Source organism: Pipistrellus hanaki (assembly GCF_964339955.1).
Source record: "Pipistrellus hanaki genome assembly, chromosome: 6".
In the NCBI taxonomy this organism is placed as follows: domain Eukaryota; kingdom Metazoa; phylum Chordata; class Mammalia; order Chiroptera; family Vespertilionidae; genus Pipistrellus; species Pipistrellus hanaki.
Genome location: NC_140508.1, coordinates 41586588 through 41601623, shown reverse-complemented (window position 1 = coordinate 41601623; position 15036 = coordinate 41586588). Strand labels below are relative to the sequence as shown.

General features: G+C 38.8%; 1 protein-coding gene across 3 annotated transcripts; it reads left to right on the top strand.

Annotated features, from left to right (window-relative positions):
* The first annotated feature begins 319 nt into the window (after positions 1–319).
* NARS1 (asparaginyl-tRNA synthetase 1) lies at positions 320–15036 on the top strand. 3 transcript variants are annotated; one of them, XM_084887151.1, is made up of 15 exons: positions 320–550; positions 1491–1573; positions 3589–3654; positions 3750–3842; positions 3929–4018; positions 5010–5088; positions 6030–6100; positions 6868–6954; positions 8750–8971; positions 9069–9268; positions 9670–9805; positions 10602–10715; positions 12546–12677; positions 13210–13341; positions 13928–15036. In XM_084887151.1, the coding sequence occupies exons 1-15, from the start codon at positions 508–510 to the stop codon at positions 14057–14059; spliced, it is 1680 nt and encodes a 559-aa protein (XP_084743277.1). In that variant the 5' UTR covers positions 320–507; the 3' UTR covers positions 14060–15036. The 3 variants fall into 3 exon arrangements, with proteins under 3 accessions (XP_084743277.1, XP_084743278.1, XP_084743279.1); XM_084887152.1 differs by having other exon boundaries at positions 395–550; positions 1494–1573; XM_084887153.1 differs by having other exon boundaries at positions 442–550; positions 1404–1573.

The following is a 15036-nucleotide window of genomic DNA, read 5'->3' as shown; positions in this document are numbered from 1 at the left end:
ACTCCTGCTCGTGCATTTCTTTGGGGCAGTGTGTGCAGGCAGGCAGGCTCAAAGGAAAAACCAGTAAAGTTCTGGTAACAAAGACACTAATTCCACAAGCAAGCCCACGTCTGGGGAGGTGGACCGGAAGCTGCGTCTGTTTCCCGGAGAGCCCTGGGAATTGCAAAATTCGCCGGAGAAAGGAGAAAGGAGGGGGGAGGAGACGGAAGGGAACGCGACTGGCCACCCCGGGTGAGTCCGATGGGGTCCCGGAAGTCGGAGTAAGGGGGCGGGGCCAGTCAAGGGGGCGGGGCGCCGGGCGGACAGGAAGTTGCCTCTGCCCAGTCCAAAGATGGCGGCCATAGCCACGCTTGCCCTTGGTCGCCTATCCTCCTGTAACCAATGGCGCCGCGATGCTCGGGTGACTCATTGGGGCGACCTAGGCACGACGTTATATGATGCAACGTAGGAGTCGAGGAAGCCGCCGGTGCACGTTGCGGTGACCAGGCGGCGGCGTGTGGAGAGCTGATGTCCTTGGAGGTGACCCGGGCGACCGCAGGGATGGTGCTAGGTGAGTGCGGCCCTGGGACCCCCGGGCGGGCAGGGGGCGCGTCGCCTCTGCCCGGGGCGGGAGCCTCCTGAGGCCGATGACCAGCCCTTGCTGGTGGCCTGGCGCTGAGTGGGCGTGCCCCCACCCTTCGGACCTGAACGAAGGCAGGGAGGGTGTGCAGGGCCTGTGCTCGCCCCGGCCTCCCTGCAGCCCTCTGGGCCCCGGGCCTGGTGTGGCGGCCGCCCCCGCCCTGCCCCCCTGTCGGACCCCAGGGGACCCTTCATCGGCGTCCCTCTTCCAAGGGATCGTCAGGAAAGGCCTTTGGAATTGGAACCCTCTTTCTCAGTCCCCATTTGTGCTGAGGTTCCCCGGCCCTCCATACGGAGCAATAGGAACGGGAAAAGCAGACCTGGGTCCCTAGCAGACTTCCTTCTGCAATGTGTCTCACCTCAGAGCTTCGGCTTCCTAAAGAGACCAGAAGGAGCTAGTATTTGTTTGACATCTGGGCACCGACCCTGGGTACCTGATTTGAATGTGTGACTTTATTTCGTCCTCAATGCAGCCTTCAAGGTGGGCGTTGTTTTCCCCTATTTTATAGTCAAGGAAATACGCTTGGGAAGTTAAGTGAATTCCCTAGGGCCACCCTTGCTGTGAAGAAGGCACAACATCCCAGGATTCCAGGCTGGTCTAGCCAACCTCAAAGCCCGTCTCTGTCACTGGGAACTCGTGGAGATGGAAGCAGGGTCACAGATTAGTCAAGTGGCCAAAGTTCATGAGATGGATGTCACTGAAATAGGGGCCTGGGAAAAATCATTTTCTTTTGGGCTGTGGCAGTGTTTTACTATAGTGAACCAGCTGCTTGTTCTGTTCGCAGAAATAAAGAGTGGATGAAGTAGTTGCAGTATGAGATGACGGATAATTATTGTCCAAATATGTAACCTGTTCTCACTTTGTAAAACAGCAGAGCTATACGTCTCGGATCGAGAGGGAAATGATTCGACAGGCGATGGAACCAAGGAGAAACCTTTTAAAACCGGCCTAAAGGTAGTGTCTCCTCTCACAGCAGAACAGCTTTGCGTTTATGAATGACTTAGGTCCCTTATTACGTGTCTTGTCAATAATTTATTTCAAGCACTAGGTTTTGAAGAGAGTTTTCAGAAAAGGAAAAAGATTGTGTATAGAAATGTAGCTTTAACAGTATTATTAGATCTAAGTCTAAACTTATTTGAACATTTTAAAAATGTCTTTTTTCCTTATATTGCATGGCATTTTGGAATGTGTCTCTCCGATGAGTCAAATGGCCAGTTTTTTCAGTTCTTGTTGAAATAATATTCAGCTTCAGGTTAAGGTGTGGGTCAAGCCATTCCTCCTTAAGTAGCCATGGGTTTGCCTGTTGAACTGAAATCTCTGCTCCTGCCAGGTAATGAAATGTTAAAGCTCCCTCCTTGGACGTGCTAGGAAAAGCTCTGCCCTGACACTTCTTTTCTGTGTCCATATCTGGCCAATCCCTTTTTGTGTTCTATGTTACAGCACTTATTTAGGTTATTATCAAGTGTTCCTCTCCTGGGAGCATTCTCTCCAGTTATGCTTTGGTGTGTCATACATAGTTCTTTTTAACTCTTAGGGGAAAATATTTCTCTTATTTCTGCGCTGTTGGGGTGACTTGAGTTCCCCAAACTGACGACACTGTTTAGGGGAATGTTTGCAGAATGTCACTGTTAGCAAAAGCATGCCATTCTGATTTGGGGAATTACAGTTTGGCTCCTTCAATTTCAGTGATACAAAAGGAGTGATCAGTAGAGAGTGTCAGGTATTAAGTGAATTCCTAATGACTTGCAAACATCCCTACAAAGTCTGATGGTTAAAAACATGAGTTCTTGGGTGTTTTTTAAAAGGGCCAGGTTTCCCCCTCCTCTGTACCAGTCATTGAGTTGGAACTGCTGTTAAAACTAGAGGAAAGGTGTTTTTTAGGTTTGGAAACTATACTTTTAGAAAGCTTCTTGTAAGCTTTAGATCTTATGAGTGGAGAGTAATTCCTTACAATTATTTCTTGATTGACTTAACAACTTGGGAGAAAATTTGAAATAGTTAATACAACATTTATCTTTTACATACTTTCAACTACTTTTTAAAAAAAGAATATGAATTATAAAATCCTATATAATGATAAGCTAATATTCAAATTCTCAACCCAGAGTTTGACCAGGAGGTGGGGCCAGCCAGCCAACTGACCCACAGCCCCTCCACCTGGTGCGTCCCCACCCATGCATGAATTCGTGCACCAGGCCTCTAGTATTCAATAACATCATAGCGGATTGTTCCAGTATTAGTGAAAGAGATACTCTACATAAGAGTAATTTTTGAAATTAAACGAAACTTAGCCCTTTGTGTTCTTAGCCATTATTTTGTTGCTAGAGTTTCAGAATTGGCTTATCTTTTCCTTATCCAGGTTTAATCATTTAGATGTGAGTTGTAGCTGGCTTTTGCTATCTGTCTCCTCTTTTGTCAGGATGACTCCCTCTGGCCTCTATGCCACTTAAAATCTGTTGCTTCTAGTCTACTTGTAGCTGGGAAACTATACTATTCAACTGAACTTGCTAAAATTTTTCAAAAGGACCCAAGTGGTAAAAAAAAAAAAAAAAAAAAAAAAAAAAAAAAAAAAAAATGTTCTTAGTACTTCAACCAGTCGATATATATATTAATACTGACTTTCAACTCTTGGGAATCTCTTGGCTGTTGATTATGTCCTAGATCAGTGGTCGGCAAACCGAGGCTCTTTGGCTCCTTGAATCTAACTCTTCCACAAAATACCATGTGTGGGCGCGCACGTACAGTGCGATTGAAACTTCGTGGCCCATGTGCAGAAGTCCGTTTTCGGCCTAGGAGAGTCTATTTTTAAGAAATGGCATTAGAACACTCAAGGGGCCAAAGAGCCGCAGTTTGCCGACCACTGTCCTAGACGGTTACAGTTGCCTCATAATTAAGATGTTATTTTGATCTCAAATATTGTATATTGTACAATGTTAAGCTATTATTTTTTTTCTCTCTTCCCATCCAAGGCTTTGATGACAGTGGGAAAAGAACCATTTCCTACCATTTACGTAGATTCACAAAAAGAAAATGAGGTAGGGTGAACGAAAACCTTTACAGAATTTTATTTTCTGAATATTCATCAGAATATAGAGGTCTTGAAAAACTAAATGTCTGTTCTTCTCTCTAGCGGTGGGATGTTATTTCTAAATCACAGATGAAGAACATTAGGAAAATGTGGCATAGGGAACAAATGAAGAGTGAATCCCGGGAAAAGAAAGAGGTGAGCAGTGAATTCACAACTGAGAACATTTGAAAAGTTAGAACACTAGGAACCGTGTTAACAAACTGCTTTATCATTAAAATTAGGCAGAAGACAATTTGAGAAGAGAAAAGAACCTGGAAGAAGCAAAGAAGATTACCATTGAAAACGATCCAAGTCTTCCAGAGCCGAAATGTGTAAGTGTGACCTGTATTGTCACAAACACGGCAAACTTATTTCTGTGTCTGAAGGCCCTGCCGCGAGGTTTGTTCCTTTGCATTGTCAGTCTTTCCTTTCCTTTATTTAGAAGAAGGAATAGAGAAAAATAATGTTTTAGAGTTTTGCGACTGGTGGTTCTTTTGGGGTTCGTTTTCTCTTTATTTTTAAATATTTTTATTAATTTCAGAGATGAAAGGAGAGGGAGAGAGATAGAAACTTCAATGATGAGAGGGAATTATTGATCGGCTGACTCCTGCAAGCCCCGCATTGGGAATCAAGCCCACAACCTGGGCATGTGCCCTGACCAGGAATCGGAACTGTGACCTCCTGGGTCATAGGTTGCTGCTCAACGATTGAGCCATGCCAGTCAGAGAGGATTTTTTAAATAACTAAGTTTTGTGATTTTATGAAATTGGATTTCTTCTCTATTCTTTCTAGAACAGAATGCTGGCCTATGAGTTGGGCATAGGCCAGCATAGTTCTGATCGCTGATGAACTGCCATATTTTCTCTGTTTTTTTAGTGAGGAAGCTGTTTTCTTGGTTGTATTCACCATCCCTCTTACTCATTGTCTCTATTCTCCTTCATCCCCCAAACAAAAAGCTAGCTAGCCTTTGTTAACTTCTACCTCCCAGAATGTCTGGAGGGACTGTGAGGTCAGAGAAAGGGCTCAGTGTAGATTTGGGTTTTTGCTATTGTGAGTTCATTTACTCGCCAATTTTCTGTAGCCATAGCTAAAATTCTGGGTATTTCTCACAGTTGGCTTTGCACTAAGAGAAAGAAGACTCAGGTGTTTTTTTAACTACTAAGTATAGTGAAATTTTCTGGTTCTAGCCTGCAGTAGAATTACTAATCTGTAGTTTTGCACCATTTTTGAAATTTTAACACTTTACTGTCATCTATCTAATATTTGTGAAAAATTGATATGTGATAAATGACAGTTAGTGAAATGTTTATTTTAATTTGACAGGTGAAGATTCATGCATTAGAAGAATATAGAGGCCAAAGAGTTAAAGTGTTTGGCTGGGTCCACAGGCTGCGGAGGCAAGGTAAATGGCATAGCTTTCTTTTTCTCTCTTTTCTTTTAAATATACCTGGTCTTAGATGAAGAGTAATATAAAACATTTACTTGGAAATATTTTGATTTTTGGATGCTAGCTTTTTAAAGGAGATAATGACATATCCTAAATTTGTTCTTATTCAATATGACTATTAAAAGTTAAAAAAAAATTTAAATGCTATTTAACTGTAAGCAGTCACAGTGATCAGAAGGTGTCCAATAAATATTTGTGTAGTTGAACTTAGTTTTTTAATGAAAAGCAGGAAGTAGAGAGCCAAATCTGAAACTGATGGTAGTACTCATGACACTTATGATTAGTATATTTGCATTCTATCAATACTTCTCCTTGATACTTTGCTTTTGCTTTCTCTTTTTATTACTTTATTACTTGTGTTTTATTATAAGTGGTTATCAAATCCTTCCTAAAAAGAAATGGGACAATTGAGCCGGGTGGCTCAATTGGCTGAGCGTCATCCTGAAACCAGGTTTCGGGTCGATTTCTGATCAGCACATTCCTAGTCCGAGCGCATAGAAGAGGCAACCGATCAATGTTCTCACATCGATGCTTTTCTCTCTTTTTCTCTTCTAACAACATATCCTTAGGTGAAGATTCATTTAAAAAGGGAGAGACGTAAATAAGGAAAAAATGATTCTCTACCACATTCTTTCTGCACCTCGCACAGAGTGCAGGGTCAGTTGGGCATTATTGGGGCATCGGTGGCTAATAGGACTAATCCCTCATCTCATGTTGCTTACTGTCTGCCTTCCCATGGTCCCGTGGGTCATGAGGATCACATCTGATTTGAAAGTACAATTAAGAAGATAACATGCTTTACAAACACTGAGTAGTGATAGAACCAGTGACACTTCAGAGAAGGGCAGCCCCTGGGAGGTCTGGACTTTCAATACATTTCTCTTTCTCACTTTCAGGAAAGAACTTAATGTTTCTGGTGTTGCGGGATGGTACAGGGTATCTTCAGTGTGTCTTGTCAGATGATTTGGTAAATATTTTCTCTTGTGGCTAAAATTTTAATTTTTTCAGTAGCTTCCTTTATTGTTAGTTTTTGGAATTTTAACTATTATTATGGAAAACATTTATTTGTTGTGGAAAAACTGGTTGTTTGTCTTGTTGTCCTGTGGAATTCCTCTGAATTTGGTCAATTATATAAGCTAGATGTTAAGTCTACTCATATATCCACATGTATAATTTATATATGTATTGTATATGTAGATATATAGATATTTGGCACCACTATTTCATGGGCAGAGCTCTTCCAATCGCATATTGTGAAACACATAATGTCTGGTTGGTGTTGTGTGTGTGTGTGTGTGTGTTTGAATTATGGACTCAGGTGTTGATAGCCTAGTCCCTCCTTCCATTATAAAGTTCCCCATCACTTTTCTCCTAATGATTTTAACAAGTATTGGTTATATTGTTAACCAATAGCTCATATTGACTCTGTATTATTTTAACAGTCTGAATTCCAATAAAAATGAATTTTTCAAATATTTTTAAGAGATGTGGGCTAGTGTCATTTATGCCTATGAATGTATGTAAAGTATCTATTTACATAAATGTGTATATTTATATAGAGATAAGTCTTTTATAAAAATAGCTATCCTTTACTAATATTAAAAATTGATGTCCATCTTATTTTACTAGTTTGGACCAGATAATTTGTTTATAAATAATTACCTTTGCTTTCTATACATTAGGATATTTTAATGTAAATGTGAATAACTAAGTTTGAACTTGGTCTTTTTATAGTGCCAGTGTTACAATGGAGTAGTCTTGTCCACTGAGAGTAGTGTTGCAGTGTACGGAATGCTGAATCTTACTCCAAAGGGCAAGCAGGTGAGTGGCTCGACTTTCTCACTGGGTGAATTAGCTGTTTGTTTTCCAATTTGTACTTTTGGTATTTGACATATAAATACACAAATATGATGCAGTTGCTAAATTTAGTATGCCTTTTCCTTTTCCAGTAAAATCCTACTATACAGCTCGTAAGATGTGGCAAACTCAGGGATTTCCAACCTTATAGGATTCCTGAATAATCCTCATAGGTCAAAATGTAGCCACTTTGCTGTGAGTGTGTGAATAACTTTTCAGCGAGGCGGAAATAAAAACTTCATCCAAGAAATTTCAGGGAAGAACAGTAATCTAAATCTGAAAATTTCTGGATTGAATTTGAGAGCATCTTAAAAAAGTTAAATATAATTGATATGCAAAAAGATGTTTGTTTCCTAGCCAACAGGCACAGTTATATTTATTTGTTAGTAATTATTGTTCAAATAACTACTGCAGTTATATTCCTTGGCTGGTAAAGAAAACAAAGGTGACATACTAACCACCAGAGGGAGCCCTTAGAGTCTACCTAATAGACTAGAAATACTGATAAAAGAGAGTCAGAGCTCTTGTAAAAGAAGAACCTGTATTTAGAGTGAATATCTTACCCACGTTCCTTGGATTTTCCCTGGAATTAATTGGAAATGGAATGATTGTTGTGATGTTACTTGCTGTGTTTGGCATGGAGAAAATTATGTATTCCTTAATTGGTGGCTTCTAAAATGAATTGTTTTTAATGGAATTATCAGGGAGAATTTGAACTTTTACTAAATATATGTTCCAGGGAGAAAGAGCTTGTAGTAAAATTTTTACATCTAAAGAGTTTTTCAGCCGAAACCGGTTTGGCTGAGTGGATAGAGCGTTGGCTTGCAGATTGAAAGGTCCCAGGTTCGATTCCGGTCAAGGGCATGTACCTTGGTTGCGGGCACCTCCCCGAGGTGGGGTGTGCAGGAGGCAGCTGATCGATGTTTCTCTCTCATCGATGTTTCTAACTCTTTATCCCTTTCCCTTTCTCTCTGTAAAAAAATCAATAAAATATATTTTAAAAATATATATATTTTTAAAAAGTTTTTCAAAGTGCGTATTGTGTTACTTTCAATTATTGGTAAAGGCTAAAAAGATATACCAAAATGTTAATAGTTAGTAGTTACTCCAAGTTGTGGAATTGTAGTTTTATTTTTTACTTTGTGCTTTCTAATTTTTAAGAAATTTGTATGTGAATTAACTCTGAAAGGAATATTAAATATATCAGTATAAAATTGAATTATTGGGTCAGTTAGAAGGGTAGACTAATAATGATGAGATTTTTAGAAATATCAGCTTACCAAAAAATTTTGTAACCAAGTAAAAACTCAAAGTTTTTGTTGTACAACAGCCAGTAAGTTGAGTGAGAAGGAATTGGGGTAAGGAAAGCAACTTTATTCAGAAGCCAGCAAGCAGAGGAGAAAGCAGACTAGCAGTTAGATGCTCTATCAACTAGGGCTCCTATAAATTTTTTTTATAAACTTTTTTTTTTTTTTTTACATACTTTCCTTATCCGGGGAAGTCGTGGCAGCAGGGAGGTTGTTTCAGTAATGCCTAGGCTACCAGTTGGATCCTTGAATGATGAGCATATCTGTGTGCAGGACTAAGCAGGAGACTAACCCATATGTCATGGGACTTGGCATGTTCGAGCAATGTGGAGTCAGAAAGATTATTTGAATCTATTACATTTTGACATAAGTTAAAATCTTTACTACTACTGTAAATTTTTTGTTTCATTCTCCTTCCCTTTCATCCCTCCCCTCTTTTTTTAAAAATGTAGGCTCCTGGGGGCCATGAGCTGAGTTGTGACTTCTGGGAACTGATCGGCTTGGCCCCTGCTGGAGGAGCTGATAACTTGATCAACGAAGAGTCTGACGTTGATGTCCAGCTCAACAACAGACACATGATGATCCGAGGAGAAAACATGTCCAAAATCCTGAAAGCACGCTCCATGGTCACCAGGTGCTTTAGAGATCACTTCTTTGATAGGGGGTACTGTGAAGTAAGTGTGCACTCATCTTTTGCAAATAATACCTTTGGCCATTCTTCAGCTTGAATAGAGGTGCTCACAGTAGGCTTTCTTTACTCTATTTGAACAGGTTACTCCTCCAACATTAGTGCAAACTCAAGTAGAAGGTGGTGCTACACTCTTCAAGCTTGACTATTTTGGAGAAGAGGCATTTCTGACTCAGTCCTCTCAGTTGTACCTGGAGACCTGCATTCCAGCTCTGGGAGATGTTTTTTGTATTGCACAGTCATACAGGGCAGAACAATCCAGAACAAGAAGGCACCTGGCTGAGTATGAATTGACTTTTTATTTTTATTTTTAAAAATGTAAAACTAATTGTTTAGAAAAGCAACTTTTATGTAGTCAAACGATGCCTATGTAAATGTGTTGGTTTATTAAGAATATATATGAAGAGCAGTTGAATAAATTAATTGAAACCATGTAAGAAGTTTTGCCTCTTAGACCATAGCTAGCTAAGGCCTTCCTTTTACTTAGCCTTGATCCTTTATGTGTTAAGGAATAAACAAAAATTCATTATTTAAAGGAGAAAGGTAGATGTGTGCTAAAGCTAATTTGCAGAGTTAGCAAGGTTGGAATTTTACTTTTCTGGACAATTTCCCAATGTTAAAATCCTTGTATGAGAAATTTAGTAGAAACGAAGAGCAGCTCTGAGCTAGTGTCTCGTTCTGCAGATACACTCACGTGGAGGCAGAGTGTCCTTTCCTGACCTTTGAGGAGCTCCTGAATCGGTTGGAGGACTTGGTTTGTGACGTGGTAGATAGAGTCTTGAAATCACCCGCAGCAAGCATAGTGTATGACCTCAACCCGGTAGGTCTAGTGTTTTATGGAAATACGAAATTACGATTTCTGAAAGGCAATGTTGTTTTCACCTTCAGTGTTTATATTAAATGGGTTGGCAAGCTTTGAAATAAGTGACTAATAATTGCCATTTTTCCACGCTACTTCAAAAGGCAAGTAACCAAGAATGTGTAATCAGCTTCAAACATAAATGTACATACACAAAGAAGAGATAAGATCATCTGTGCCTTTGTTTTTGTTAGGGACACATTAACTGGCCTATGTAATAAGCAACATAGTTGGTGCTCAGTGACCTGCATTTCAGTAAAAGTGGAATCGCTTTTGGAAATAACAACAAAAAATTATTCCCTGAACCATTGGAATAATGAGTTTGCTGGAGTTAGTTCATACTAACTAGTTCAAACTAAATGAGTTTGCTGGAGTTAGTATTACCACAAAGATCCCAGTTTTACTGAAATGGATATAACCACCAGTAGTCAGTTCCATTCACCTCCCTCTCAATCAGAGCCCTGCAGAATGTTTGAAACCTCTTTTATCTAATGCTTTTTTGACATCCTCTCAGGGGAGTACTTTAAAAGTGGAAGCATTTAAATTTATTTTTATATTCATGCATTAAAAAAATAATTGTCAGTAATTTCGTAACATTTTAACTTAGGAGGAAGTTCATATGTCTTTGTTTTTAGGAATGTCCACATTGATTTTTAGTCTGAAATAATATTTTACAATGGTACTAAGTAGTTTTTCTTAAAATGGAAATTTTAGTGTTAATGGTTTCTTTATGTACACTGTATTTTTCCTTCTGTAGAACTTCAAGCCCCCCAAAAGGCCTTTCAAACGGATGAACTATTCAGATGCTATTGTGTGGCTCAAAGAACACAATATAAAGAAAGAAGATGGAACTTTCTATGAATTTGGAGAGGTATGTATTTCTCTGTAATCGTTTAAAAGGTGGCAGTGTGCTTAATGGATTGCTACTTCTGCTTAATTAACCAGAGGTACAGGAGGCACCTGCTTGCCATCAAATCAATGGTAACTGAACCTTCTAGGATAGCTGAGGGTTCATTGACTTAAGAGATTTAGGGTAAGCCTTAGAACAGTGCCTTACTGTAAAATTCAACAAATATTAGCAAGTTTTTCACCTTCACACCTCATCCGTTGCCTCTTTTCTCTTCTTCCACGGTCAGTCATAAGCTTGGTTGTAATTCTCTAGGCTGGCAGGATGCTTCAGAAAGTTGTAAACTGTAAAATTACGTGCAGAATGTTAGCATGTGTATACATTTGTTTTGTTTGTCTGGAGAAAGTATCTGGCTTTGCAAAAAGGATCCCTCCCCTCAAAACAGTAAATCAAAATTTCTTCGTGTGAAGAGGATTCAAAGAAGAAAATAGCCGCTAGTTAAAATGCAAAACCAAGAGAAGCCTTGATACAGAAGGTGGCCTGGGGCCCCAGGTAAACTGAGTGGATATCTATTTGGGGTGTAGATTATTTGTTAAATTTTTTTATTTATTGATTTGAGAGAGGGAGACATCAATTTGTTGTTCCACTTACTTATCAATTCATTGGTTGAATCTTGTATGTGCCCTGATTGGGGATTGAACCGCAACTTTGGCATATTAGATAGCACTCTAACCAACTAAGCTGCCAGGATGGGGTTATAAATTGTTAACATGATTCTCAGCCCTCTTCCCTGTGCATTTACCCATTCCTTGCATAATATTTGCAAATCCTACTGTTCTACAGACGAAATGTAACTACTGCTAGCTAGAGGTTTGTTTTGTTTTTAGAAGGAATTTACAGAGAGGACAAACAGTAGACTTGACCAAGTAAATTACTCAATTTTTACTGGGACAGGAGTTTTCATTGGAATTTATCTGTGGTTTACTGAAGAATGTTTGAGAGAGAACAGATTCATCATCATCTAACTAATCTCTGCTAACTATTCCAGGTGTGGTTACACTTAAAATTTGACATTGGCTATTAGTCTTATGACAGTGTCTTACTATCATTGAAGGTACACAGATTTATTACTATAGGAAAGAAGTGCAGATACAAGGAGAGTTTAAAGATTATTGTTTTTTGTTTGTTTTTATTGACTTCAGAGAGGAAAGGAGAGGGAGAAAGAGGATAGGAATATCAATGATGAGAGAGAATCATTGATTGGCTGCCTCCTGCACACCCCACACTGGGGATCAAGCCCACAATCTGGGCCGGTTCCCTGACCAGGAATCAAATGTGACTTCCAATTCATGTGTTGACGCTTAACCACTGGGCCACTCCAGCCAGGCAAAAGAATGTTGTTATTACTAACATACACTGTGTGTATATCTGTGATGTTCTGGAGCATTCACTGATTATCATATATCTTATGGTATGAAATAGACCATGTCTGCTTCAGAGCTAAATAAAACTAGCCATTGAGAAAAATGACTGAACAATATCTAGTCACACTGATAATGACTTGGGTGGGCTTGTTTGTTTGTTTGTTTTGGGGGGGTTCATTCCTCAAGTAGCATGGCATGTGAGATATATTGTAGAAGGATGAAGATCATTTAATAGTTAATAACTGGGTTTTTTAAATATATTTATTTGTTTTTTAAAGAAATTGTTCCTTACTTTGTGTGTCTGGGTGATGGTGAGTATGTATTCTTGTGTTGCATTAAGAAGAGGAAGGGTAGCTACTGGGTGAAAGAGCTGCTTCTTGTCTTGTGCATTTAGAGCTGTAAATGTTAATAAAGTCTTGTTCATCCTCAGGATATCCCAGAAGCTCCTGAGAGACTGATGACGGACACCATTAATGAGCCCATCTTGCTGTGTCGATTTCCTGTGGAGATCAAGTCCTTCTATATGCAGCGCTGTCCTGAGGATTCCCGCCTCACCGAATCTGTCAGTTGTGATTCGAATAGTATTAATTTTCCTTTTTAAGGGGGTGGAGACTGTTTTGGGGATAATATACAGCTCATGGCAAATACTTCATTATAAATCTAAAATGAATAAGTTTATTTTTGTTCTCTAATGAATTTACTTGGTTAACTTACAGAATTTGAATATTTGCATTTTGCATGATCATAGTACTCCTTTAGCTATAGGAGCTTAATTGTGATTTTCCTGTTTTTATAAAATAATATATTTTTATTGATTTCAGAGAAGAATGGAGAGGAAAAAAGAGATAGAAACATCAATGATGAGAGAGAATCATTGATCGGCTGCCTCCTGCACACCCTTTACTGGGGATCGAACCCACAACCTGGGCATGTGCCCTTGACCAGAATTGAACACGGGACCCTTCAGTCCACAGGCCAACACTATTCACTGAGCCAAACTGGCAAAGGCTTTATTGTGATTTTCATTTAAAATATAGAGCAATGTCATGACTGATAGCCTGTTGTAACCTCATTTGATTTACTTGTTGTTAAAGGTCGACGTGTTGATGCCCAATGTTGGCGAGATCGTGGGAGGCTCCATGCGTATCTGGGATAGTGAAGAAATGCTGGCAGGTTATAAAAGGGAAGGAATTGACCCAACACCTTATTACTGGTACACAGATCAGGTAGAAACAACTTTTTCAATACTTCTTACATTTTTTTTTATTGTGATAGTTTTGTATAAATTGAAATTTAAAAGGTGACGATTCAGGATGGAACTTTGGTATTTAAAGAGCTGTATTCAGTTTCATGATTATAATTATGTATCATGTGAATAGTGCTAGTTTTGTAAAACTCCCCCCCCCAAATAAAAAACAAAAAAACAAAACACAACATTAGGCTTTGGCTAATAATATGTTAACTTCATTTGAAACCCTATTTAACTGCTGGCCTTGCTCATCGCTGCTGAGTATTTAAACATTTGTCAATGGATCCAACCAAATATCTAGAGCTATCTTTCAGTTTCTTCTTATAACCAAGGACATTGACTTAGTTTTAAAGTTTGAAATCTCTTCTTTCCAAGGTAGCACTTAATCCCTGGTTTATTTTTCATATCAAATTATTTCTCCACATTTGTTCCATGAAAATATTTACATTAAGGGTTGAATTCTTAACCACAATAAGCTAACTCATTTCACAGTAGATAACCATGTTAGGAAAAACTGTAAACTAAGCATATTCTTCTCTCTCTCTTTTTTTTTTTTAAAACAGAGAAAATATGGCACCTGTCCTCATGGAGGCTATGGCTTGGGCTTGGAACGATTCTTGACCTGGATTCTGAACAGGTATCACATCCGAGACGTGTGCTTATACCCTCGCTTTGTCCAGCGCTGCAAGCCATAACCGGTGCCTCCTGCAGCACGAAGGCCAGCACACGGTTCCTGAGAGCAACAGACTGCCTCGTCCAAAAGAACAAAAAGCCAAGATCTTCCCTTTTTTACCCTATGGGGATGTGTCTGGTTCTGTTTTCTCCTTTTGTTTTTTTGTTTTTCTGTGTTCTATTCCTGCTACCACAGAAAGCAATCCAAAACACTGGAACCTAAAATAACATTGATGTTTCCATTTTAAGAAAAAAGATCCATTACAAAATTTGGGAGAAATACGTGGCATGTAACTCTGCTATTATGAATATATTTCAGCATTTTATGTAATTATAGGTTATAATCTTTGCACATAAATACCACATATATTATTAAATAAGTTTTAATTGTGGTCTAAGACATTCCAATTACTTAAACTTTCTGTCCTTTTAATTATAACTGAAATTCTTTAATTTGTATCATTTTATTGTATCAATTGGTTAAACATCTTGGGAAGATTGACACTATCATGTAAAAATTTGCTAGTATTAGAACAGAGTACAATTTAACAGTAGATGCTGGAATCAAATGAATAGCCTCTTGTATCATTAATCTTTTCTAAATCCGTGTAGCTGCTTGTAATTCTGAGGTATGCAGATTGATATGGAAGAACTTGTAAAAATGGAACTGTCTTAATTGGAAGAGCAAAAATTTTTTTTCAATGCTTCAGTGAACAGCATCCTTCCTAGTATTATTAATTTAAATTAAAGGCAGACTGGTCTTCCCTCTTTCCCGGTATTTCCTAAATAACTAAGAATAAGTTCCCAAAGAATTTGCACATAAAATCTTAACTAACAGCTGTTAGCTGACTGAGTCATCCCCAGATCTCATCTGTACTCACTCTCAGCGGGCTTTTGGAATGGCTTTGTTTCAGATTTGGTTAATTTCTCTCCCAAAATGCATGTCATGTATTCTCAGGTTGTATTCTAGCAGTCAATAAATGGACACATGTAAAAACTC